This window comes from Gekko japonicus, unplaced genomic scaffold (assembly GCF_001447785.1).
Source record: "Gekko japonicus isolate JY-2015 unplaced genomic scaffold, Gekko_japonicus_V1.1 scaffold131, whole genome shotgun sequence".
Taxonomy (NCBI): domain Eukaryota; kingdom Metazoa; phylum Chordata; class Lepidosauria; order Squamata; family Gekkonidae; genus Gekko; species Gekko japonicus.
Window position 1 is genome coordinate 2,116,097 of NW_015167061.1, and position 25,763 is coordinate 2,141,859.

Sequence of the window (25,763 nt, forward strand, 5' to 3'; positions counted from 1 at the left end):
ACGTGCGTTCCGACTCATTACGAAAGCTCACGGCCGCATAAATGTTGTTAGTCTTGAAGGTGCCACGAGGCTCCTGTTTTATAGGAAAAAACAAAAGCGTACCTCCACTGACCACAAGGAAAGGACATAATGTGTAGGGCAGGTGTCCGTGGACATCCCCTTCCTCCACTCCCACCCCCTCCTTCATTCTTGTTCCTTCTTTCTCTGGTTCAGCAAAAAAAACAGCAGGGACCGTTCTCTGGACCCGTTTCCAGGCCAGAAAGCTCAGAGCTTGCTTTGGAATGTGGAAGGCTTTGGTTTTTAAGTAGGTGGACTAAAAGGGAGGAGGAAGGCTGAATGCGACCGGGACAGGGCTGAATTTTATGGTTCTGTAACCATTTGCTGGTCAGAGGGAAGGCAGGACGGTGTCGCCCGAACTCAACCGATCTCAGGAACGCAGCAGGGTCCGTACCTGGAAGGGAGACCACCGAGGAGGGAGGCAACGGCAAAAGCCACCTCTGCTGCTCCCTTGCCTTGGAAGTCTCTTGCTGGGGTTGTAAGTTGGCTAAGACTTGACGGCACTTTCCACGCACACACCCACTTGCTACTTCTCCTTCGCCCTCCCCCGGGAGACCAATCCTATTTTACTTGGAATGTGTATCACACCCCTCATCCTGGATGCTTTCAGTGGACGCTGCACCTTCGTACCCTGTTTCTCTGCTGTGAGTTAAAGGGCTGAATCTGTGCTGCTTTTTGATGGGTTCCGTGTGAGCCCTCAGGGCAAAAAGGGGACCCAGTTCTGAAACCTTCTTGCACTACCAGTGGGAGAAACCATGTGGTCCCTTTGAAAGTTCCCGAGGATGCGTTGGGCACAAGATAGCGGCAAGCTACGCAGCAGCTACTTCGGCACCTCCCGCTGCCGCCCAGAGTGCAGGGAATGGCCAGGGCTGCCCTCCCTTCCCGACTCAGGGGATGACGTTCCACCACTTGAAGGAGAACGGCTTCCGGCGGACGTTGGTGCCGCAGTGGACTTCGCCAAGGTTTTCGTGGTAGGTTTCAAAATCATCGATGAAGGTGCAGGACAATCCCAGGGGCTCCAACAGGCGACGGACCTCCTCCTCCAGGCAGCACTGATCGTGAATAATGGGCCCAAACGGTTTGGGGATGCCCAGGTATTTCCCCAGAACAAGCATGTTCACCTGTAGACAGGAGATGGGAGTTGGGACGTGCATCAGGAACAGATTCCGAAATAAACCCTTCCCTGAAGGAGAACACAACCTGCTTCAACACATCACAGATGGAAATATAGGAGTCTGTGGGGGTGCCACCAGTAGAGTCTAGAAGCCTGAACAGGGAGTCGGGGTGGGGGGGACATAATCCAGCCTCATCCATGCCACCCATGGAAATCAGGAGCTATGGCAGCGCGCCAGCCATAGTCTCCCAATGACGCCAGCAGTCGGGCAAGGTGCGGGAATGGTGCTTGCACATCCTGTCCTCGTGCAGCTTTGCCCCAGAAGCATCCACACAAAGAAGAGTTGGCTTTCATACCCCGCTATTCTCTACCCGAAGGAGTCTCAAAGTGGCTTACAATTGCCTTCCCTTCCTCTCCTAAGGAGGGGGGGAGAGGAAGAGGCGGTTGGATTTATACCCCGCAGCTTACAGACCTCCTTTCCCTTCCCCTCCCCACAACCGACACCATGTGAGGTAGGTGGGGCTGAGAGAGCTCTTTCAAGGACAGCTCTTGTCAGAACTAAGGCTTGCCCAAGGTCACCTAGCTTGGTGCATGTGGAGGAGGAGTGGGGAATCAAACTCGGTTCTCCCAGATCAGAGTCCGCGCACTTAACCTCATACTGTAAGCCGCCCTGAGCCCGCGTGCGGGGAGGGCGGGGTATAAATAAAATTAAATAAATAAATAAATAAATAACCACGACACCAAACTGGCCATACCAAACCACTACACAACAGGCAACCTGTGAGGCAGGTGGGGCTGAGAGAGAACTGTGACTGACCCAAGGTCACTCAGCTGGCTGCATGTGGAGGAGTGGGGAATCAAACCCGGTTCTCCAGATTAGAGTCTGCCGCTCCTGACCCCTACACCGTGCTGGCTCTCAACGGTGGTGCTTCTAGGCCCCCTCTGTTGTGGCAGTCCAGGGTGCAAAGCTGCAGTGCGGCTGGGCAGTGAAGACGAAAGGGCCGTAAAGGGCTGGCGGTGGGGAGGAGGGATGCCGAGCTGAGCCCTGCTGCCCCCCTCCGCATCCTGGCTCTGGACAGCAGCTCCGCTTGGGGACTCCACCCCACAGCCTCCCCCTCCCCGTCCCTCCCCTGAGACAGATCAGAGGAGGACAGGACTCGGAAGCCGGACTGTGGCTGGAGGAGATGGAAAGAGGGGAATAAGAGGCATGCTGCCAAAGGTAACCTGGCAGGATACGGCCAAATCTCTTGGAGCAAACCATCCGATCTGTATGGGGGCCCTGCAGTTCTAGAGCAACTCCAATTGCTTTTTGCACCTTGAACGAAAAATGTAGGCGAGGCCTTTATGGGAGCCTTTAACCTACGATGCTGCTGAGGCTGCCACATCTCCCTGGCCGATCCGCAGCCATTCAAGAGCAGGCACCAGCTGTCTCCAGTCTGGCGTCGTGGTGAAGTGCGCAGACTCTAATCGGGGAGAAGTGGGTTTGATTCCCCACGCCTCCACTCGCAGCTGCTGGATGACCTTGGGGAAGCCACAGTTCTCTCAGAGCTGTTCTCTCCAGGGCAGTTCTCGAGAGAGCTCTCTCAGAACCCCACCGACCTCACAGATTGTCTGTTGTGGGGAGGGGAAGGGAAAGGAGTTTGCGAGCTGCTCTGAGACGCCGAGGGAAGGGCCATGGGGTATCAATCCAGTCTCCTCCTCCTCCCTGTCCAGTGTTCTCAGACCTCTGTGCTGCATCTTGACCAGTGACTGAGCCTCGTCCTTCAACCACCCCGTAATAAGGACACCGCCAGCCGGAGCACTCTAGAGGCACCCAGCCCCCTTGCTGAGGCAGAAAAGAGCAGCACCGGCTCTTCCTCTCTGCTGCTGAACTGCTGGCAACGGAGCTCTGGAGGGGGCAGACTCGCTCGCCAGCCCCGGCAGGGAGGGCTCGCCCAGCACCCTTCGCTCGGTTCTCAAAGTCAGCCTCCGCGAAACAACTCACAGAGACTCACCAGGTCGGGGAAGTAAGCGACAGCTTTGCTGGAGGTGGTGCTGCGCTTGAAGAGCTGGGGGAGGTCGATGATGTCTTCCTCGGTCAGCCCCAGCTCCTCCTTGAGGATGTCCCGGTTCCAGTCGATGCATTTCTGGAGAGGAGGGAAAGCAAAGCGGGGAAGTGTCTGTTCCACTGCTGGAGGAGGCACAGGTGCCACGCTCGTGCCAAGCAATTAATCTGCCACCTGTGCCAGTCTTTGCCCGTGACTCGTCACCCTGGGGCTGTTTCCTGACTCAGGTCCCTGCAGGCTTCCTGGGGGGTGTTGGCAGGCCAGTCCTCCCCCCCTCCCAGTATTGCCACAGATGGCAGAGGCTTGTTCTGTCTAGGTACAGCTGGTTGCTCCCTGTGTGCAAGATGTGCACTAGCCAAACTGTGCTCCGCTCTGCCACCCTCCCGGCCCATCTTCTTCTGTGGCTCCAGCCCGAAACTGGAGCGCGGAGAAGAGGCACACGCGCTCACACTCAGCCCAGCATCCTCTTCTTCCGTCCGGACTTGGTCCCCCACAGTTCCCGCAGCCACTTTGGCATTCGTCTCGGCGAAGACGAAGGGGCGTCTGTGACCACGAAGGGGCACCCCAGACAGCCCTTCACGAAGATTACCTGGTAATAATGGTTGGTGTTTCGCAACGTCTGGTCAGAGAGAATCTTTCTTATCGAGATTTCTTTGCTTTTTTTCACTCCTGTAACAAGAGACGGGTTTGCTGCTTCCTTTCGGCTACAGGCTCTTCCTTAACTTGATGGGTCAAACGCCTCAGTTCTCGTAAGACAAGATCTGTCCTGCACATTTTTGTCCCGCCCATCCTTCAAGGAGCTGGCGGGTGTGTGTGCATGTGGCTCTCGCCCACCTCATTTCATCATCACAGCAACCCTGTGAGGAGGGCCACCCTGTGCATGACCTGGCAGAGAAGGGATTCCGACCCAGGCTTTAGTGTCGCGAGGACATGAATACATACGAAGGCATGACGCTGCCTTCTACTGACTCAGCCCCTGCGTCCATCAAGGTCAGCACTGTCTAGTCAGGCTGCCAGCAGCTCTCTGGGATCCTGGGCTGAGATCTCTCACATCATCTAGTGTCCTTCCGGCCCCACTGCTGGACCTCCTGAGGGCACCTGGTATTGTTGGCCACTGTGTGACCCAGAGTGTGGGACTGGAGGGGCCACTGGCCTGATGCAGCATTGGCTTCTCTTATGTTCTTATGTCTGGGGCGAGTGATGCTCTGCCTTCTTGGTGCTCGGGGGGGGGGGGGGGGGGGGGAGGCGCCCTGGGGACACTGCTGGACCTCCTGAGGGCCCCTGGTATTTTTGGCCACTGTGTGACCCAGAGTGTGGGACTGGATGGGCCATTGGCTTGATCCAGCATTGGCTTCTCTTATGTCCTTATGTCTGGGGCAAGGGAGTGCTCTGCATTCTTGGTGCTTGGGTGGGGGCAAGAGTGAGAGGGCTTCTGGAGGTCTGGCCCTGCTGGTGGGCCTCCTGATGGCCCCTGGCTTTTGCCACTGTGTGACCCAGAGGGTCGGCCTGGAGGGGCCATTAGCCTGATCCAACACTTGGCTTCTCTTATGTTCTTACCACCTGAGCCTTACTGGAGACTGAACCTGGGACCTTCTGCATGCCAAGCAGAGGCTCTGCCACTGAGCCACAGCTCCTCCCACCGCCACCCCACCCCCACCGAGATCTAGACTTCCTATACGGTCACGCATGGCTAGCCCGTCTCTAGGGAGAATGAGACAAGTTTGTGAGGGGGCTCAGAGTAATCACAGGACTGCATAAAACTCACGTATAATGAGGCAGCCTGCTGGGCTCAGCTAAGCCACCGCTCTCTCCCCTCTGGCCAGCAGCACCTCTCACACACCGCCAGCAAGGGCCTTTTCCCAGCCTGGGACTGAAACGAGCAGATGGAACTGAGCCACGGGCCGTCTCAGCATCCCGCCACAACTCCCACACCTTGTCGTGATTCAGCCCCTCGCCGCCCAGGCCTCGGGGGGGGGGGGGGGGAAAAGGGACCCGGGGGGGGGGGGGAAGAGAAATTGGGTGGGGGTGGGCAAGCTCCGTCCTGCACGTGTGAAACCCTCCTGGGAAATTATGCTCCGGAGCAAAGGGAGAAATCGCTCCGGGGAGGAGACATCTGGTAGCCCCCAAAGCTCTGCTGATGTTGGTGAAGCAGAATGAGAGGAAACAGAGAGAACCACCATGCAGTAAAAGGAGGAGAACCCCTGGTTGGAGAAGAAGAGATTGGATTTACACCCCATGGCCCTTCACTACCCGAGGTAGTCTCAGAGCGGCTGACAAACTCCTTTCCCCTCCCCTCCCCTCCCCACCACAGACACCCTGTGAGGTAGGTGGGGCTGAGAGAGCTCTGAGAGAACTGCCCTTGAGAGAACAACTCTGAGAGAACTTATGACTGACCCAAGGTCACACCAGCAGGTGCATGTGGAGGAGTTGGGAACCAAACCCAGGTCTCCCAGATTAGAGTCTGCGCACTTACCCACTACACCGAACGGGCTCTCAATAGCTGTTGTGTTAAAAGAATTATCTTATCATTGCAACATAGTAATGCCTACCCCAGTAACATGCCCCACACTCATCACTTCTCATGGCACCATTTTTCACAAGGCCCAAGTGATCATCCCAAGAATCTTTATATTCCCATCAACTAGACTAAAAATGCCCTTTTTTCGACAGTAGCAGCGCAGTCTTAAGGGACAGCGTATGTGGAAGACGGGGCAGTTGACGCTGCCTGACCTCACTCCGATGCTCCTGCAAAGGCATGCCGATGTCACGAGGACACCAGCCGGACTCTCCCGGCATAGACGGGGCACTGGGAGGGGAGGAGCGGGGCTTCGGTGGGATCTCCTGGCCCAGGATCCTGGCCCCCAGCAGCCATGTAGGCTTCCGCCCACGCTGCAGTAGGCAAGGTGAACGCAGTCAAAAAAGATCACTCAATCAATGGAGCTGCCCCCTTAAAATCAAGAAGGGTTCATTCCCCCCAGGAAAGAGTGCTGAAAAACAGGTCACGCTGGAAGGTATGAAAGAACGCAAAAGGTTTTGACACCTTTAGGGAGGATTTGGCGGGAAACAATCAAATGTACCTGGCTGAACTATCTGCTCTGCAGTTCCAGAGCAGCTCCCATTGCTTTTGATAACTTGGGTGTTGCCTGGGAAGGCTTTTTTTTTAATCACAGCTTTTATCCTAAGGAGCTGTTGCGGTTGCCACTGCTCCCAAAACACCAGCAGCCGGAGTCAGCCCGGGGCAGCCTTCCCTCTCAAGCCTGAACTGCTGCACAGGCCCAAGAACCCCCTCACCTCACCTTCAAACATGACCGCGTCTCCGTGGCCCTCTTGCTCCTTCTGCTTCAGCAGTTTGTAGCAGGCGGTGGGACTGGCCAGGAGCAGGCGGAAACCCTGGAAGCCAAAGAGGGCAGGCGGTGAGCAATGCTCCCTGTCTAAGCTGTAGAGTATTGTCAGCAAAAATTCAACTTTGTGAGTTACTGGCCCCACTGCTGGGCCTCCTGAGGGCCCCTGGTATTTTTGGCCACTGTGTGATACAGAGTGCTGGACTGGATGGGCCATTGGCCTGATCCAACATTGGCTTCTCTTAAGATTCTTAATATGGAGCAGAGGTCCATCCGTGGCTATTAGCCACAAGGTATAGATTAGGAACTCTCAGTCTGGGGCAAGGGATGCTCTGTATTCTTGGTGCTTGGGGGAGGGAGGGGAACAGTGGGAGGGCTTCTGGTGTCCTGGCCCCACTGGGGGACCTCCTGAGGGCACCTGGTATTTCTGGCCACTGTGTGACACAGAGTGTTGGGCTGGATTGGCCATTGGCCTGATCCAACATTGGCTTCTCTTCTGTTCTTATGGATAAGCATATGGAGAAGAGGTCCATCAGTGGCTATTAGCCACAAGGTATAGATAGGAACTCTTGGTCTGGGGCAAGGGATGCTCTGTATTCTTGGTGCTTGGGGGGGGGGGAACAGGGGGAGGGCTTCAAGTGTCCCGGCCCCGCTGCTGGACCTCCTGATGACACCTGGTATTTTTGGCCACTGTGTGACAGAGTGTTGGACTAGATGAGCCATTGGCCTGATCCAGCACTGGTTTCTCTTCTGTTCTTATGTTCTTAAGTTGTGAGCGAGCGATTTGGCTACTGCATAAATCACTTTGTTTTGGAGTCATCCTTCCTGAGCTAAGACAAAAAGTGTGAGCTGGGGGCTAAAAAATTGTGAGCTAGCTCACACTAACTCAGCTTAGAGGGAACATGGCGGTGAGTGAGAAAGGGGTGGGTGGGGGGAGAAGCAGGAAGGAGACAGGGCTGATCTGTAGCACTTTAAAAAACGTTTCATTCAATGGCAGGGCCTCGGCGTTTGCCTTCATTTATACACTCCCCATTCTCCCTCTGAGTGCCTCAGCACTGCTGAGCGGATCCTTTTCCTGGGCAGGAGGAAGCAGGAATTGCTCCTTTTATCCCTTTACAGCAATGTGATTGTCTGTTAATTTTTCACTGTCTTAATCACACCATTAGCATATTAGTATAACAAAAGATAAAAATTTTAATGAGCCCATTTTGCACTCAAGAGAATGGAAGTAATTACGGGTTCCCCTTCCTTGCCCTGCCCAGGAGGAGGAACTGATCGGGAGGACTTTCCAGGTTGGCTGAAGCATCCGGAGGGAACAGGAAGGGCCCCATTAAGTGCCAGAGGGAACCAGAAGCTCTTAACTCAAGCAAAGGGAACCAGATTCCGCAGAAGCCAGAATGGAGCCTCCTTTACAGTTCCACCGGCAGTGCACAAAACGTCACAGGATGCAACACAAGAGGATCACGGGGTGGAACCGGCTCCAGGTGGCAGAGATCCAGAAGGACGGACGGGGCACCCCATCCCCCAAAGAAAAGACCCAGACTATCCTACACTACACAGTCAACCCACTTTCCAAAGTATGTAACGGTCACGGTTCTGACCAAGGGACCTTTCGGAGAAGAGTAGCCACTGTGGGACGCAAGCACAGACGGTGACAACAGTCACAGAAGCCAGCTCCCTAAGAACCTCCTACTTTCCCCCCTTTTCTTCTTTTTTTTAAAAAAATGAGCAGGTTTCTAAGCCCCGATGGTTGGAAAGATGTGCCTGCAGGTGTGTGAGCGACACCTGCTCAAGTCCCAGAGGCCACAGCAGGGGTGGAACCAGATTTCCCTTGGCTGAGGGTGGGACCGTGATATCCTTGTGCCCCGACTTATCAGCAAAACGACAACAAGCTATGCGGAATGGCAAACGCGCAAGGAAAACCTGCCCCACGAGCATAATGTATGCAGGCCACAGAGGCAGCAAGGAGGCTGGGGTCCCTTCACGCAGCGACACAGACCTTTCTATCAGGAGCCGGGACAAACGTCAAGAACTCATCCACGTGGCCCACAACCAGCCAATCGGAGTACAGTTCCACGGGCTGCTGCACTTTCTGGGCGTAAAGGAAGTCCCGGACGACCTGGACCATGCTGTTGCCCTGAGAGCTAGAAAAGAAAGCGAGGGAATGTCGGTTGAGGAATCCCATCCAGAAGTCAAAGGCAGTGCAGTTTGTCCTCTCTCTATGCCTTCTGTGGCATCCTGCCTCTGTAGATGGAAGTTTTGTTTTGCAAACGCTATGGATGGACATAAATTCACCCGGTCCCCTTTTTCCCAGCTACCCAAGCCTTTGGCCATCGGGGCTTCCTACAGGAACAAAAGCCCCTCTGCACTGTGTGGCAAAGTGGGGATTATAAAAGCATATACTGCAGACACAGGAACAAGTCAACTTGCCTGGCTCCTTCTGCCTGCTACCCAAATTACAGAAGGCAGGCTGGCACCCAGAGTGGTCTAGTGGTTAAAGAGCAGTGGCCCCTAATCTGGAGAGCCGGGTTTGATTCCCCACTCCTCCTCCTCCTCCTCCACACAAAGCCTACTGGATGACCTTGGGCCAGACACCGTTCACTCAGAGCTCTCTTAGCCCCGCCTACCTCACAGGGGGCCTGTTGTGGGGAGAGGAAGGGAAGGTAATTGTACGTCACTTTGAGACTCCTTAAGGTAGAGAAAAAGGTAAAGACAAAGATTTCCCTTGCTCGAAAGCCAGACAAATCCAACTCTAGGGGGCGGTGCTCATCTCCGTCTCCAAGCCAAAGAGCCAGCATTGTCCGAAGACTTTTCCATGGTCATGTGGCCAGCATGACTAGATGCTGAGGTGCCCGGAATGCTGTGACCTTCCCACCGAAGTGGTACCTATCTACTTGCAGTTTCTTGCTTTCGAACTGTGGGGTATAAAAACTTTCTCTTCTTCTTCCTCCATCCCACAGCACACTATTGCCTTAGTCACCGGCACAATCACTATCGGGGATGTCTGGTCATTTGGACTCCCTCCTCAAATCCAAGGCCATCAACACCCCCTAATCACTTGCATGACACCACCGACTGCCTGAGAGATCTATAGCCCAATGACAGTCTCTCAGGAAACACCATTTTGGCCAAAATGGTGTTTCCTGGGAGACTGTCATTGGGCTATAGATCTCTCAGGTGGTCGATGGTGTCATGCAAGAACTATTTACCAGCCCCCCCCCGCCCCCCCCAGATGGACTAAAGCTTTCATGAACATTACCCACAGCATCCAGCTGCTGATCTGAAAGTCCTTCTCTGACAAAAGAACTTTAAATGTGAATCCCAACATGAAACTGCTGACTTAGAGCATTATAATCCATTTCCCAGTTCCAGACTATGCTTAACAGGGACCTGGGATGCTCACTCACGGCAGGTGCTCACATCCGGCATCCGTCACCCTTTACGGATGTTAATGAGTTCAGCCATACTTCTGCGACTTCCTTTTGTATCTGCTTATCCCTGCCCATCCTGCCCTCTGCTAATTCCGCCTTGCCTCTCTGTCAGCACTTGTGAGCGGCCCACGCCCTCTCTGACTGGACTGGAGTGCTGTTGGGTCGGGATCTTGTTTCAGACTGGCCTCTCCTTGTAACATCTGTGTGTACAAACACACACACACACACACCCCTGGGGTTTCTGTTGTGGCTATAAACATATGGGTGTACAAAATATGCACCTGATGAAATGCACTCTGTTTCACAAAAGCTTGTGCTGGAATAGGTCGTGTTAGTCCTGAAGGTGCCCCCGGGCCCCTTTTTTATCTTGCCGCTTACACACGAGCAGGGCTGCGCACCTGAGACTGTGTGCCTCTCCTCTTGCTGCCGCCGTGCAAGCTTTCCGTTCCTGATCCGTAACACTAGGCAGCACTTGCCACGTGAATCGGGGCCATCCGAGAGTGAGGAGAATCAGCGCAGTGGAGTGGTTGGGGGGGGTGTCAGACTGGGGACAGCCAGGTAGGAATCTCCACTTGTGGGGTGACCTCAGGCCAGCCACCTCGCCTCCTTGGCATTATGGGATGGCCCAGGCTGTTGGGGCAAGGGCTGCTGCATGTTATCGCCCACCCAAGAGGGAGAGGTCCATACGGAACACTTATGAACTAACACCCCCACCCCAGTGAGAATGCGTCTCCACCAGGAAGCCAGGCTGATGGACCCTCTCACCTGGGGAAGTAGCTCCCGATGAGGATTCGCCCCAGGGGGTACTGCTGGCCCCTGACGGTCACTGGAGGGCTGACTTCCAGGTTTCCAAAGGAGTCCAAGCTGGAGACGGTCTTCTTATTAGCCGGCTCTCGCTTCACATATCCAAAATCTGGGCCCTTGAGTGGGTGCAAGCCAGAGCAGAGTGAGATCATTCGCATCACTACGGAACCAGGAAAAAGGATGGGGGCAAAAGAAAACTACATCTCACTGGCTGTAGTCTGACCAGTTCATGTAAACAAAACTTCTGACTTGTTACTTTTAAGCTGGCTGTCTTCAGCTGCATGGGATACTTTTCATAACTGTTTGTTTGTACAGTTCTACCTTGACTGCGACCTGCCCAGGAGAGCTGTGTTCAGATGGAAGTGTGGGACAGAAATGCTCTTAATCAATATTACCCACCATAGGTGGAAAGAAGCCTCAATGATCATAAAATACTCTACCTGCGATTAATAAAGGCTGGGTGTAAACTACAGACAATGGTTGCCTCCTTCAGGACCTACTTGTGGGCAATGCTCCCTCTAAGCTGTGGAGAGTCCTGTGAGCAAAAATTCTACTCTGTGAGCTACCGGCATTAAAGTTGTGAGCGAGCGATTTGGCTACTGCATAAATTAGTTTGCTCTGGAGCCCTCCTTCCTGACCCGAGACAAAAACCTGTGAGCTGGAGGCTAAAAAAACCTGTGAGCTAGCTCACACTGACTCAGAGGGAACACTGCTTGTGAGCATTCAGAGGCGCCTCTTGGACACAAAGCCAGGAGTGGGAAGGGAGTGAAAAGAAATTGCAGGAATGGTGGCAGAAAAATGTACTAGACGGGCAGAATGCTGAGCTAGATGCGTGACCTTGGTGTGGCCTAGCCAGGTGACCCTGGCATTGCCACGCCTAGTTGAAGAGGGGCACTGCCAATTATTCCCTGGCTGCACTGCGGAATTTCTCTGCACTTTGCTTCTGTCAACTAACAGACTGACCTGGACGGCCCAGGCTAACCCGATCTCACCAGATCTCAGAAACTAAGCAGGGTCGGCCCTGGTCAGCACTTGGACGGGAGACCACCGAGGAAGCCCAGGGTCGCTACGCAGAGGCAGGCGATGGCCAGCCACCTCTGAACTCCTCTGGCCTTGAAAACCCCATGAGGTTGCTAGAAGTCATCTGTGACTTGATTGTCCCAAAAAAAATATGCAAAATTGGGTTACCTAGTTCAAAGTTTCTGCAGTCACATAAGCCTAACAGTGGATAGAAAAAAATGGTTCAACTGATCTGCCAGCCATTCCTGATTGTTGGGGAGGGCAACGGACACCTGTGTCTGGGGGGGGGGGGAAGCCCCTTATGCAAATCTCAGCATTCCTCTAGCCACAAGACACTCAGAGTCCGGAAAGTCAACCACCTACCAAAACACCTTTAAAGGGGAAATCCTTCAGCAGCCCGTTTCTAGGGGAGTCGAAGACCACCGGAAACCCTTTTTGTGGAGCCTGCACGTAGCCAAACTCCATCTCATCCTGTTTCGACAGAGGAAGCAAAACAAAGATGCTCCTTACTTCTTCATGCCAAGAGGTGACACAGCAGGAAGACTCTCAGGTATGCAGACTCTTAAAGCCACTGTGGCAAGTGTGTCCCGGAACACCCCGAATCTCTTCTCCAGTCCAGAGCCTCCTGACACCCGCCTTTCTCTGGCGATGAGCCTTTAATGCTTCAGATATTACGGTTTTGTTACAAAGCAATAATCTGAGTGCCGAACTATACATTAAGGGTTGTTTTTTTCCCCTTGGGCCATCCCTGGGCTGGGTCACAGATGTGTTCTGGGAACTAATGCACAGGGGAAGTCCAATTTTGTACATTACTATACATTTATACATTAACATACATTAAGGGTTTTTTCCCCCCTAGGGCCATCGCTGGGTTGGGTCCCTGATGTGTTCTGGGAACTAATCCACAGGGGAAGTCCAATTTCAATTTAGACCGTGGTGCATGCAGAGAAGGAGTTCAGGCCTTCTCCCGGCAAGATTCTCCCAACTTGAAACAGCCATCACAGAATCATGATTGCTAGTGCTGTATGACTGAACAAAGCAGGCCCAAGAATTTATTTTTACTATTTCAGCAAAGTTCTCACTGTCGCATCCTTGGGAAGATCAAGGAAGTCCAGGGTCCTGACACAGAGGCAGGAAGTGGCAAGCCACCTCTGAACGTCTCTCAACCTGAACACCCTGCGGGGTCGGCAGCCACTTGAGAGCAAAGGAAAAGAAGGGGTTAATGTTTTCCCCAAACAAGCACGGGAGTTGTGCCGAAGGCTCTGGAATCACTCCTACAAAGACTAAACAAGCCCCGCCCAGGAAGTGTCCCTCTGCCTCCATATTAGTCGGGAAAAGCTGCTCGCTCGTCTGTTCATTTCTCACTTTGGCTCCACGTTTCTTCCCCCTCTATAATACCTGAATCCAGCGGTCCCCACGGTTTTCCTGTTGTGGGCAGATGATCAGTTTGCAACCAGCCTTCACCGCGAGCTTGCTCACAGCCGCTACGAAGTCAGCGTTGGACTTAATGCTGGGAATCAAAACGAGAAAGCAAGGAAATTGGAAGCCACCACACAAAAAAGGAATATCCGCACCTGAAGGAAGGGCTTACCTAACGAGAACACGCTAATCCAATTAGAGGAACAGAAGGCACAGAGAGTGAGAGAGAGAGAATGCCTGATCAGAAACATTCTTGGACAAAGCCGCAAAGGCAGAGGAGATGAAAGGCTCAGATGCTAATAGGACCGGTCATTCCAACCAGACCAAGCCGCTTTGCTTCACCCAGCGGGGTGGCTCAGCTTCTCGTGAACACTCACAGATGATCCCGGGGAGCAGCTTCTGGATCCCACACTGCGCTGTTGGCATGCCTGACATAAAGCTGACCCCACCACCCTGGACAGAATGCAGGCTGTAAGGAGATGCCGGGCCCAGGATCTGGGGGCTGCTGCCCTGAATTCGAAGCACAACAGACACAACTGTTTGAGCAGGACCCCTCACCTGCAGATGTAAACCGATATCGGCTGCAAGGTATTGGGGGTCATTATCCATGGAGCCATCCGGAAAACCACGGTGTCATTGAAAATGGGGACGTCCGGCAGCCCCTGGGACAGGAAGAAAAGGCACACGAGGTCTGAGAAGGCGGCTGGGAAGCAGGAGGGGACTGCTCCCACCCAAGTTCTTGGAAGGCAGCTCCTGTCCTGAGATGCCCAATGGAAGGGACGCGTCGGCCTTATGGCCGCACAACTCTAGGCTTCTTGGCTAACCCAGAATCATAGAATCATAGAGTTCGAAGGGACCTCCAAGGTCATCTAGTCCAACCCCCTGCACAAGGCAGGGAATTCACAAATAATTCCCCTCCACACACCCAGTAACCCCTGTTCCATCGCCAGAAGATGACAAAAAAAAACCCCAACAACTCCAGGATCTCCATCCAAACCGGCCTGGAGAAAAATTCCTTCCTGACCCCAGAGCGGCCACCGGCATTTCCCTGGGCATGTAAGAAAGGGACACAAGGACTAGGCACTGAGGCAACCCTTCCTGCCCTCCCTCTCCCGATCTGCCTAAATCCACAGAATCCGCATGGCTGTCAGATGGCCACCTAGCCCCTGTTTGACAACCTCCAAAGAAGGAGAGCCCGCCACCTCCCGAGGAAGCCTGCTCCACTGAGGAACCGCTCTAACTGCCAGGAAGTGCTTCCTGATGTTGAGCCGAAAAATCTTCGGATTCAATTTCAACTCGTTGGTTCTGATCCAACCTTCTGGGGCAACAGAAAACAACTCCAGACCCTCCTCTCTGGGACAGCCCTTCAAGTACTTGAGGATGGTTCTCGTATCACCTCTCAGTGAAAGGAGGATGGAATAAATTCCACCTGAGAGTCCCTGCCCAGTTGGGATTGCTCCAGAGGGCAGCCCTGTTGGTGTTCAACAGAACAGCAAGATTCAAGTCTAGTAGCACTTTAGAGACTGACAGGTTTTTCGGGGCATGGGCTTTCGAGGGCCAGAGCTCCCAAAGGACTCAGTTGGGATTGGTGGCTGAGCCGGTGGGACTGCATTTATCCCGGCCTTGCCTTATTCGGTCTCCATCCTTCTTCTCCATCAGAATTGGCACCGACGAGCCCAGGGACACCCTGACTGGTGCTGCAGAGTGGCCCTGCCAGAGTCCCCCCGCCCGCGCCCCTTCTCAGAGCTTTGCGTGTGTGACTCTGGCACCGCAATGCCCCCGTGCTCCTGGGCACACCTCGCCATACCTCAGACGGGTTCTCCAGCAGCGTGATGTGGAAGGACACGAGCCCTGAGAAGTCGACATCTGGAAAGGACAGCCCTTCCACGTAGAAGTTTTTCTCTTGGAAGCCGTCCTGTTCCACCACGTAGGAGAGCTTCCCTGATCCCAGGATATGCTTGTATTGGAACAGCTTCTTCCCCCCTGGGAAGCAAACAAACAGGGTTCCTGCTCTGCTGCGGGGAGGGCGGGGCATACACGTGACCATAAATAAATAAATAAAAGAATCCATCTATTCAGAACTCAGCTTTCTGCTGGTTCAGCTCAAATGTTCCTGTATGTATCACTGACTTACAGAAGTCGCAACCAGTGTTTCCTCTAAGCTGTGTCGGTGTGAGCTAGCTCACAGTTTTTTAGCCTCTGGCTCACACATTTTTTATCTTAGCTCAGGAAGGATGTGGCTCCAGAGCAAACTAATTTTATGCAGCAGCCAAATCACTCGCTCACCAATTTAATGCCAGCGGCTTACAAAGTAGGATTTTTGCTCACAAGACTCCACAGCTTAGAGGGAGCACTGGTCGCAACCACAAGCTTAGGTGGCTTTAAAAAAGAGGATCAGGCAAATTCATTAGGCAGGTCTATCCATAAGTCTCTTGGCACTAATGGCTACACAGAGCTTCCATGTTCAGAGGCAGTATACCTCTGAGTAGCAGGCACTAAGGGGGAGGAAGAGGGAAACAGAGGAAGGCCACCACCTTCGTGCCTGGCCTCCAGGGGCCTCTGATTGGCTGCGAATGGGATGATGGACAAGAGACGGGCCTGATTCATCAGTAGATGGGCCAGATCCAGCAGGGAATCCAAACTTGCAGATGAGAATCCTCTCCCCCCCCATACTTTGGATGCTGTCATTTGGAATGGCAAGAGGGGGGGAACTGCAGTGCCAAGATGGCATTCACCTGGGGAAAGGGAGCCAGGTGTGGCGCCTGCTCCCCCTGCCCTAGCCCCCTACTCTCCTCATGAGAGGGCCTGTGGTGCAGAGGTCAGAGTGCGGGGGAGGGAGACCTGCCCCCCACACACACACACTGCCATGCAGCTCACTAGATGTCTCCCTCTCACCCTGTCCTACCTGACAGGGTTGTTGTGAGGATAAAAATGGGGGGCAGGGCATAGAAGCTTCCCCAAACTCCTTGAAAGAAGGATGGAACAAAAACAAAGAACTAACGAAATACAATAAATAACTAAATACACCATGGTGGTGTCGGGATTAAAGGGTTCAGGCTAGGCTCTGCAAGCACTTTACTGCTAATCGTTAATTTATGTCTTGAATGAGTATGTGTTTTATGTAGTTTTAATAATGTTTATGGTTATGCCAAGCAGGTACATTGTACCGCTTTGTTAGCCGCCCTGAGCCTGCTCGCAGGATGGGCGGGGTATAAATATAATAAATAAATAAATGGGAAGACTGGGGTTCAAATCCCCCCACACACTTGTGTCGTGGAAGCCTCCTGAGTGACCTCGGGCCAGTCACCAGCCAGCACTGTGTAGTGGTTAAGAATGACAGACTTTAATCTGGAGAACCAGGTTCGATTCCACACTCCTCCACAGGAAGCCAGCTGGGTGACCTTGGGTCAGTCACAGGTCTCTCAGAGCTCTCTCAGCCCCACCCAAAAAATAAGTCTAGCTCACCACCTAGTGGCAGATAACAGTAAAAGAGCTAGAACTCTGGGCTGCCAGACAATCTTGGGATCTCCTCACACGATGCCACATGATAATTCATTATTATTTGGGCCAGTCACTTTCTCAGCCTAACCTACCTCGCAGGGTTGCTGGGAGGGAAAAACAGAGAACGGGAGAATGATGGAAGCATCTCAGGGTCCCCACTGGGGAGGAAAGTGGGATATAAGTAAAGAAAACAATTAACTAATTAATTAATGAGGCCCGGCAGCTCAAGAAGGCGGCAGAGGCTTACCCTTGGCATGAAAGACGCCCACTCTGTCGTGGTCAGAGGCTGAAACGTGAAGGACCAGCTGGTACTCGTCAAAAATGCCTTCAGGCCCGCAGGTGGTCAGGATCATAAGGGACATGTCCTTGAGATCTGATGGGAACACAGGGGAAGTTAAGGGCGGCTTCGGTAAGGAGGGCGGCAAGCATTTGAATGAATCCACTGGTTGCTTTACCGAGGGAGGCAGGGACTGGATCCCAGACCTCCCCCGTCAGGAAGCCGCCACCTTGCCCAAGCCGCTCACCCACCTGCATACGATTCCACTTTCTTGTCCTGGTTATCCATTTCCTTTCCTGAGAGGTAGTCTCTGTCGCAGTTCACCAAGAGGATGGCTCCTTTGCCTTCCGGGCCCCACGTCCACGTCCTCTGCAGAGGCAAAGATCAGTGGTAGGCAGGCCTGGCCGGCACAAAGACGTCGCGGAACCCCCCGCCTGGCACCAGGGCTTCCACGCAGCCTCCGCCTGTCACTTTTGGAGGGGGGGGGTCACGAAAAACAGTGCCCCTCTCACAGTGGCTAATGGCGAAGCTGGTCTTTGCTGCTGGGAAGAATTATGCAGAGTTTGAAAAAATCTGCATGAATCAACCGAGCTGAGCTTGCAGGAGCCTGTTTACAGGGAAGCGACACCAACAAGGTGACGTTTCCCTGTTAATCACCCGTCCTTGTAAATATGCTCAAATTCACACAGTGAAATTAAGCAACCATCCCCAGGGAATCCCGCCACTGAAAATGGACATTGTTGTTCCTGTGGTCCTAAAGCAAAGAGAGGGGGGCTCCTCTGAGGCCCTCAAGCGCTCCGGCCTGCCTTGGCCGGCCGCTTTTACCTGGACCCGCACGTGTCCCCTGCTGCCCTTCCTGCCTTGATGTGCTGCTGAAAAGACTCACCCTCAGACTGACCACTCTGACACGACTCGCCTGGAGGTCCTAGGACAGACCGGATTTAGGAGCTCTATGCGTATATGGGTCGCTCTTGTAGTCTTGTAAGGCAGGAGTCCTTCTAAGCTCAGTGCTCAAAACTCTAGGTCTACATTAGCTAAACAATGGATCACTTCTGAAAGGACCATGTGCCCCTTCTCTCTGGAACAATGCGGGAGACCGTGCAAAAACAGGGCTTCGATGATGAAGCATTGTCTCTTCAGACAGTCAGCTGACACGGAGTATGCTCCACTCCTGGCACCACAGACTTGTAGACCTGGGCTTTCTGTTTATCACATCTGCTTTCTTTAAAAATAGGAATTTAACATTATGTAGCTATAGTCCACGGGGTCACGAAGAGTCGGACTCAACTGTGCGACTGAACAACAAGCTATAGACAGGGGTTGCGGTGGCTCAGAGGTTAAGACGCTGAGCTGCAGACCAGAAGGTCTGTAGTTCGGCAGTTCGAGACCCGAGTGCCGCGTGACGGAGTGAGCTCCCGTCTCTGGCCCCAGCTCCTGCCAACCTAGCAGTTTGAAAACAAGAAATTGCAAGTAGATAAATAGGTACTGCTTCATTGGGAAGATGACAGCGCTCCGTGCACCTCGGCATTTAGTTATGCTGGCCACATGAGCACAGAGAAGTTTTCAGACAGCGCTGGATCTTCGGCTTGGAAACAGAGTTGAGCACCAGCCTCTAGAATAGGATCCAACTGGCTTTCAAGCAAGGCAAACCTTTACCTTTACTTAGCTATAGACAGATACCTTAGCCACCTCAAGTACCTTTGGTGAAGAAAACGGTAACAGAAATGATTAGGACAGAGTCCGTAAATAAATGCTTTTTCCCCTTTACCTTGTTTTTAGCTTTCCTGTTCACAGTCCCCGACCGGCTCGTGTCGACATCCAAGGAGATCTCTGCAAGATAACAAGGAAAAGAAAACCCTCTGTGTTTGGCGGAAGGTCTCTGATCCATTTTGGATGGGTCAGCACCAGAATCAGGTGCATTCCTCATTAGGCCCTTCCCGTTGTTTTAAGTGTTTCTTTTCTGCTGGATTTCAGGGGCCTTACCTACGCAGGTGAGGTGGAGCACAGCTTGGGCCATGGAGCCCTTCCCGTTGTCCTTGTAGTATGAAATTCTGACCTGCCAAGAAACCGCACGGCAGAGGTCAGCTTCAGTCATCAACGAATACAGGACCCAGCCCTGCTACACCACATTCAAGCATCTCCATGTGAACAGGCTGAAAGCCATTTTAAGTTGGGAGAGCTTTCATTGTTGGACCCCACAAAGTAACATGGTCTGGGCTGTTGTCGCTGTTGTTTCCTGGCAGTGAGACTCCTCTGATACAACTTAAGAGGAAATCATCTTACATTTTTGTACTCCACGCTGCCTCCAATGCCCAGAACACTGTACAGGGCTCCCCCTAATTCATCTTAACAACCTCATGAGGCATAAGAGGAGGAGGAGGTGGAGGCAGAGGAAGAAGGAGGAGGAAGGAGATTGGATTTATACCCCATGGCCCTTCACTACCCGAAGGAGTCTCAGAGCAGCTTCCAATCGCCTTTCCCCTCCCCACAACAGACACCCTCCAATGCTCCCTCTAAGCTGAGGGGGTCTTGTGAGCAAAAGTTCTTCTTTGTGGGCTCCTGGCATTAAAGCTGTGAGCGAGCAATGTCGCTGCTGCCTAAATTAGTTTGCTCTGGAGCCATCTTTCCTGAGCGGAGCCAAAAATGTGTGCGCCGGAGGCTAAAAAACTGTGAGCTAGCTCACACTAACTCAGCTTAGAGGGAACACTGCCTGCGAGGTGGGTGGGGCTGAGAGAGCTCTCTCGAGAACTGCTCCTGAGAGAATAGCTCTGAGAGAACTTGTGACTGACCCAAGGTCACGCCAGCAGCTACATTGTGGAGGAGTGGGGGACTCAAACCTGGTTCTCACCGATTAGAGCCGGCACTCCTAAACACTGTGCCCAGGTGGCCATCTGAGACCAATACAGATCCAGCGGGATCAGAGCAGGGTTTCATCTAGCCCAGCAGCCCCTTTCACACTGTGGCAAACCAGCCAGTGTTCCCTCTAAGCTGAGTTAGTGTGAGCCAGCTCACCGTTTTTTAGCCTCTGGCTCACACGTTTTTGTCTTAGCTCAGGAAGGCTGGCTCCAGAGCACACTAATTTATGCAGTAGCCAAATCGCCTGCTCACAGCTTGAATGCCGGTAGCTCACAAAGCAGAATTTTGCTCACAAGATTCCACAGCTTAGAGGGAGCATTCTGCCCCAGAGGCCAACCCAATGGGCACAGAGGCTGAGGTCTCTTCCCCTGATGTTAGACATCTGCTGCCATGCCAGAGCAGGGGACCGGAAGCCGGGCAGGTTAGCCTGAAAGGGAGGGACCAGCCCAAAGTCCTGGCTTGCAGTGAGCTTCACTGCTGAGAAATGGTTTCAGTCTTGGCCTCTGCACTCCTTTCTTTATGCCACAGGGGCACGGGCACGCTCACTAGGATTACCTTTTCCCTTTACGTGGCTACACTGCTTCGTGTTTGGGGCAGAGGGAAGCCACGGAAGTTAAAGCGATTCATGCCTGTATAGATGCCCTTTCAGGCTTACAGCCTTCAGTGTCTCTTCCTCTCCCCCCACCTTGCTCACCTTGTCACTGTTGACTCTGCTGCTCGGGGTATCCATGCTTATTATGGCCTCTATGTTGGTCTCCAAGGGCCACCGCGGCACACAGGAAGGGATCTTAAGAGTTTCCCCCTTGTGGACAATGTAGAGGTTGACTCCTGCTGTCCCCCAGACGTCGAAGGACGTGGCCCCCACAGGGGCTGACCTGCAAAAGAGAAATGACATTTCAGTCCTGTCGTCTTCAGAAACCATCTTGGCCAAGAAGCAGCCTTCTGGTGGGCCATCCTTCCTCCTGCTGTAGGGTGCCAGAGGCTTGCAGTGCCAGTCAAAGCCGAGTTACACCCCTGAATGCAGAAGAAGAAGAAGAGGGAAGAAGTGAGTGATTGGATCTATACCCCCCGCCCTTCACTTGGAGTCTCAGAGTGGCTTGCAGTCTCCTTCCCCTTCCCATCCCCACAACACGTGCTTCCCCTGCAAAAGTATTACTTTTTTATATTGCAATGTTGTACGGATTTAACTGATCAACCGAGATGTCTGCCATCAAGTGACAGCGCTAGTGTTAAAAGAGGGGACGTTTGCCTTCCAGTTCAACTTGCGCCCACCTGTTCCTGAAACCACTAGCCACTAGGATGTGTAGTCTGGCTTGCTTGACATGCCTCTCCGGAGCCACCTGCTGCCGCCCAGGAGGCACGCTCTACAGGAGGCACACTGAGGTTTGCCTTACAGGGGATGGTCTTTGAGGGGCTGCTAGTGTGTGTGTGTGGGGGGGTGTTCTGCCACCCACCCGGGATTCTGAATTGGATGGCTCTTGGCTCCACTGCAGCCCGACCATATCTACAATCTGTTTTTAGAAGACCTCAGATTAGGCAAGACTGTTCTGGCACCAGTTCTGTGGTTTAGAGCTTCCTTCTGAATCAATTCAGCAGGATGAATCAATGCAGCAGGACACTCCAACGTTTCACTCTAGTCTGGAGCTCATAGAAGCCGACCCAGGAAGCAAAAAGCTGCCAAACGTGTAAGATGGGCACATTTTCCGATTAACGCCCCAGCACAATACTTAGCGGATCTGACCTCCCCACAGCTGCGTAGAGCATTTATGCTGGCCCGATTTAATGTGCTCCCCTCTGCAGTTTTAGCAGGAAGATTTAAGAAAATCCCCTACTCTGCAAGGTTCTGTGATTGTGATTCAGAGGAGATTGAAACAATCGAACAAGTATTCCTCTATTGTAGTTTGTATGATGACATTCGGGAAGCCTATCTAGAAGATATTCTTAAGAATGATGCCAAGCAATCCGATGACAGAAAGTTGTATCGTTTATTGGCTTCACAAAATATAGCGGTTATTGAAGCGGTTGCCAAGTTCTGTAACTGCCTTATAATGAGGAAGCTGTGTGTCAAATCCATGAACTGAATGGCGACTGTATGATTATGATCTATGCCAGTAAAGGTTTTGAACTTGAATCTGTTTTCAGAAGACCTCAGATTAGGCAAGACTGTTCTGCGGTTTAGGGCTGGGACGCAGGTGTGCTTCCTTCTGAATCAATTCAGCAGGACACTCCGACGTTTCACTCTAGTCTGGCGCTCACAGAAGCCGACCCAGGAAGCAAAAAGCTGCCAAACAAGCAGAGCTGAAACATTTCGTTCCCCCTGTTTCTATGAATAGCAAGAGAAAACACAGGGCCTCTGAAAACACTGTTGACAAAGGGGGGATTGTCTTGCTGGCTGACGGGAGGACAATGGCTTCACCCGCCCGGCAGCCAAACAGGGAAAAAGCCAGCTCCCAGCAATACCTAGGTAAGAGGTTAGGATAATGCAAGCACGGACACTTCTCCCTGTGGAGTCTGGGCTCTGCTGTTTCAGCCTTTCAGGCTCCTGTGGTCCTGGAACCACGGGGTGGCTCACAGAAGGGATGGGCGCAGTTGTTGCCTTCTCAAGCACATACTGAAGCAACAATCCCTGTTCTTTGAGGGGGGAGGAGGGCCAATAAGGCAAACCCTGTCCTGGTGTCTGTGTTCCACAGGGAGGGATAGGGGCAGGTACACAGGCTGAAGTAACTGAAGGTGCTAACCGACCCCCCTCCCCCTATCCAGCCAGGCTCACTCTTGGGACTCGAACGGTGGCTTTACCAGCACAAAAATCAGCAGGTGACGTTGGGGTCCAGGCGTACAACCACCAGCCACCTGTTTTGTCCTGCAAAACAGCAAGGAAAATCTTTCCCCTTTCTCTTTCTCCCTGGATATCTGATCCTGTGCAGATACATGGCACGGTTCTCCCCATCACAAGGCAGGACAAAGCGTTATGAAGAACTTGTGTCATATGCCTGGGATGAGCTTCCATTCGGTGCATGTCAGCGTTCTCCGAGGTTCCGTCCCAAGCCCTCAGTTTAGCATTCTGCCGGCTGGCCCACAAAGAACCGCACACCCAGTCTTAGCAGCCCCTCGCCTCGCCCGTGCCCAGCAATTCCTCCTGTGGCTATCATGGCTGGGCCGCCCTCCTCATACCGGCTCTGTCCAAGTGACTCTTCCTGAGGCCTCTTCTCATGCTGATGGCATGGCGTCCTGCTCGGCCCCAGTTGACGGCGTGGCGTCCTGCTCGGCCCCTGGTTCCGCCGACCCAAGCAATAGTTTCAGAAGGAGTCGACGCTCCACTTTAAAAGACACTTTCACATCACCACAGTTTACATCCCGCTCTTTTCCGCATTGTGCGAGGAAGGTTACGTGCTTATCTTTAAAAGAACGGCTTGCTCCTGCCGGCGTGACCCTGCCTACCACTGAGAGGAGGCCAACTCCTTGTCCACAAATCCAGACCCAACAAACTTCAATATGTATTCTTCTTCTTCGCAGCCCTATCATGACGTGATGGGACAGGACTTTACTTTCATGAGCCACACCTGCTCGATCAGGTGGGCCCTGGCTTGGGCTGCCATCGGTTCACTCCTCTTCCAGGTGCCCCAAGACTCTTTGTTATCTGGGCTGCAGCGACACGCTTTGCTGCGACAGTATCTTGACAAGTCTACGCCTCAGTGACTGTCTTGACATGACTTCCTCACACCCTCTCTGTGGGGACAAGGCAAGAAGCCATGTTTCTCCTTCACGGGTCTTGATCCCCAGCCCTAATTCTGCCAGAGCCGGGGGGGGCCCTACTCCCTTGCCTCTGGCTAGTCAAGACCAGCTAGTATTCAGACACCACTCCTGTTAATGCTCCCTTCCCCCCCAGCTCTAAAGCCTCTTCCAACCACACCAGTTCTGCAGCCGATTTATTTCTTGAAATACTTCTAGATAGCCTCTCCCCGTTCGCTTTCCACAAAGATCAACTCGTACTGGGCAGGGGGAGCGTCTCCATTTTGGAACTGGGCCACTGAACTAGCCGGGGCTGTACTAACGACTGTCTCAAAAGCCTCGCATCTGCTCAGAGTAACGCAGCATCTTCAATACCAAACTGATCTCCAGTATTGTCATGAAGAGGATTACCGTGTTTTTCTTCTGCTCTCAGCCTTTTTAAGTGCCTTGTGTTTCCCACCAGGTGTTAGAGAGACATTTGATTAGCGACGGGTCTTTATATTCAAGTGTTTTCTGTGCTCTCTTATATATATTCAAGTGTTTTCTGTGTGCTCTCTCTCACTGGTTTAGAGCGATATTAGAATCCTTTATGGGCTTTATTTCCTCTAAGGAGTATAATTGGTCCATTGCCTCTTGCCCAAAAGAACTGGCTGTTAATCTTAAACCAGCAGCGGCTCTCCATTTAACACAGCAGGACCAAACATCATGTCCAGCGGCCTTTCCCTTCCCTAGAACTTACTTTTTCTTTTCTTTCTTTGAGCCTTACAGCCAGAGGCAGAGTTCTGGAGACCTCATTTGGTTGGTCTTGAAGGCATTGTGTGGATTGTGTTCAGGGTTTGGGGGTTTTGCTTTTGGGCTGGCAAGGCTGCTGCAGAGAAGTTATTCCCACACAGCCAAGTTATTCCCACACAGAGACCCCCCACTGTTTCTGCACCCAAACCTTCTTGGCCTACATCAGCCAGCAATTCACATCCAACCATGCACTGATACATCTCTTATTCTTTCCCTTCACAAATTTTTGGCTTTGCCTGTGGGAAGCAAGAAGCACTCAGCCGGGTTCACAGGGTGGCGAGATCATAGCTCCTCCTGCAGACACCTCAGCTCCGGGAAGAAGGAAAGCTCCACCACTGGCAGCCCCAGCCCCGTCCACCTGCTGGCTTCTGGGCAATGAAGGAGAGCTGGGTCGGTGGCTTTGCCAGGCACTCTGGTGGAGAATGGGGAGGTCCCGCTGGCCATTGGGAGCACAGGTCAGGCCAGGTCAGCCAGCGCCCTGCAGAGCTGTCCCGGGGCAGGGGGAGGTCATCCACCCACAACTGCTGCTTGCACAGGGGTCAGACCCCTCCACGTCCCGCTCCTGCGGGGGACTGAACTGGCTGGCCGTAGGCTTTTGCTCCTGAACCGAACCAGCAAAATGCCTCACCAGCTCTTTCCAAAGGCTGTTTGCAGCAGAGGAGCTGGCATGAAGGGGGGGGGGGGCTGCTGGCCTGGGCCGTGTTGGGTTTGTCAAGAAGGCAGGGGCGGATGAAGGCTCAATGGTCCCCTAAGCACTGACCAGTCTTGGTGCCCCCCCTCCTTTCCCCACTGACCCAGTCCATTTGTAGTTGCTGACCTGTCTGACCAGATATACAGTGCAGGTACGGTAACACAATCTACTGTACAAACTAAGCCAAGCTTGGGCTACAGAAAGTTCTTTTCACCCTTTCCCCAACTTGTTGGTGCCCCCCTAAGCACGTGCTTCGTCTGCATCATAGTTAATCCGCCCCTGCAAGAAGGGGAGCAAAGCAACCAGGCGAGGAGGGGCGTCCCATTCCCGGGATGGGGGGAAAGTTGCCGGCCGGCGCAAAGCCACCTCCGACCAGGCAAGGACCTCGCCGGTTCCACGCCAATCCAGGGCCTCCCCCCCCCCCCCCCCGACGGCGCAAGCAGCAGCAGTTCCGAAGACGGCCCCCGGAGAGGCGCACGGCAACTCCCAGGTCGGCGGCGGGCGCAAAGGCAGGCGCGTTTGGCACTGCGCGCGGGATTCGGCCACCTGCCTCCCTCTCGCCTCCGCCCGCCCCTCTTACCCGGAGACGTCGAGGGAGAGCTCGGTGCCCAGGAGGCAGACGGTGCTGGTGGGCTTCTCGGCCGAGAGGCGGACCCATCGCTGCTGCGCCATGGCGCCGCCCTGCG

At 53.3% G+C, this 25,763-nt stretch overlaps 1 protein-coding gene across 1 annotated transcript; it reads right to left on the reverse strand.

Moving 5' to 3' along the window:
* Positions 1-228: 228 nt before the first annotated feature.
* LOC107111609 (protein-arginine deiminase type-3-like) lies at positions 229-25,763 on the reverse strand. The gene is made up of 16 exons (XM_015412590.1): positions 25,658-25,763; positions 20,560-20,740; positions 18,993-19,065; positions 18,778-18,839; positions 17,261-17,378; positions 16,980-17,105; positions 15,039-15,214; positions 13,790-13,893; positions 13,211-13,322; positions 12,176-12,283; positions 10,754-10,908; positions 8,557-8,701; positions 6,513-6,606; positions 3,806-3,885; positions 3,166-3,297; positions 229-1,178 (listed from the first exon to the last, which is right to left on the reverse strand). The coding sequence occupies exons 1-16, from the start codon at positions 25,747-25,749 to the stop codon at positions 945-947; spliced, it is 1,992 nt and encodes a 663-aa protein (XP_015268076.1). The 5' UTR covers positions 25,750-25,763; the 3' UTR covers positions 229-944.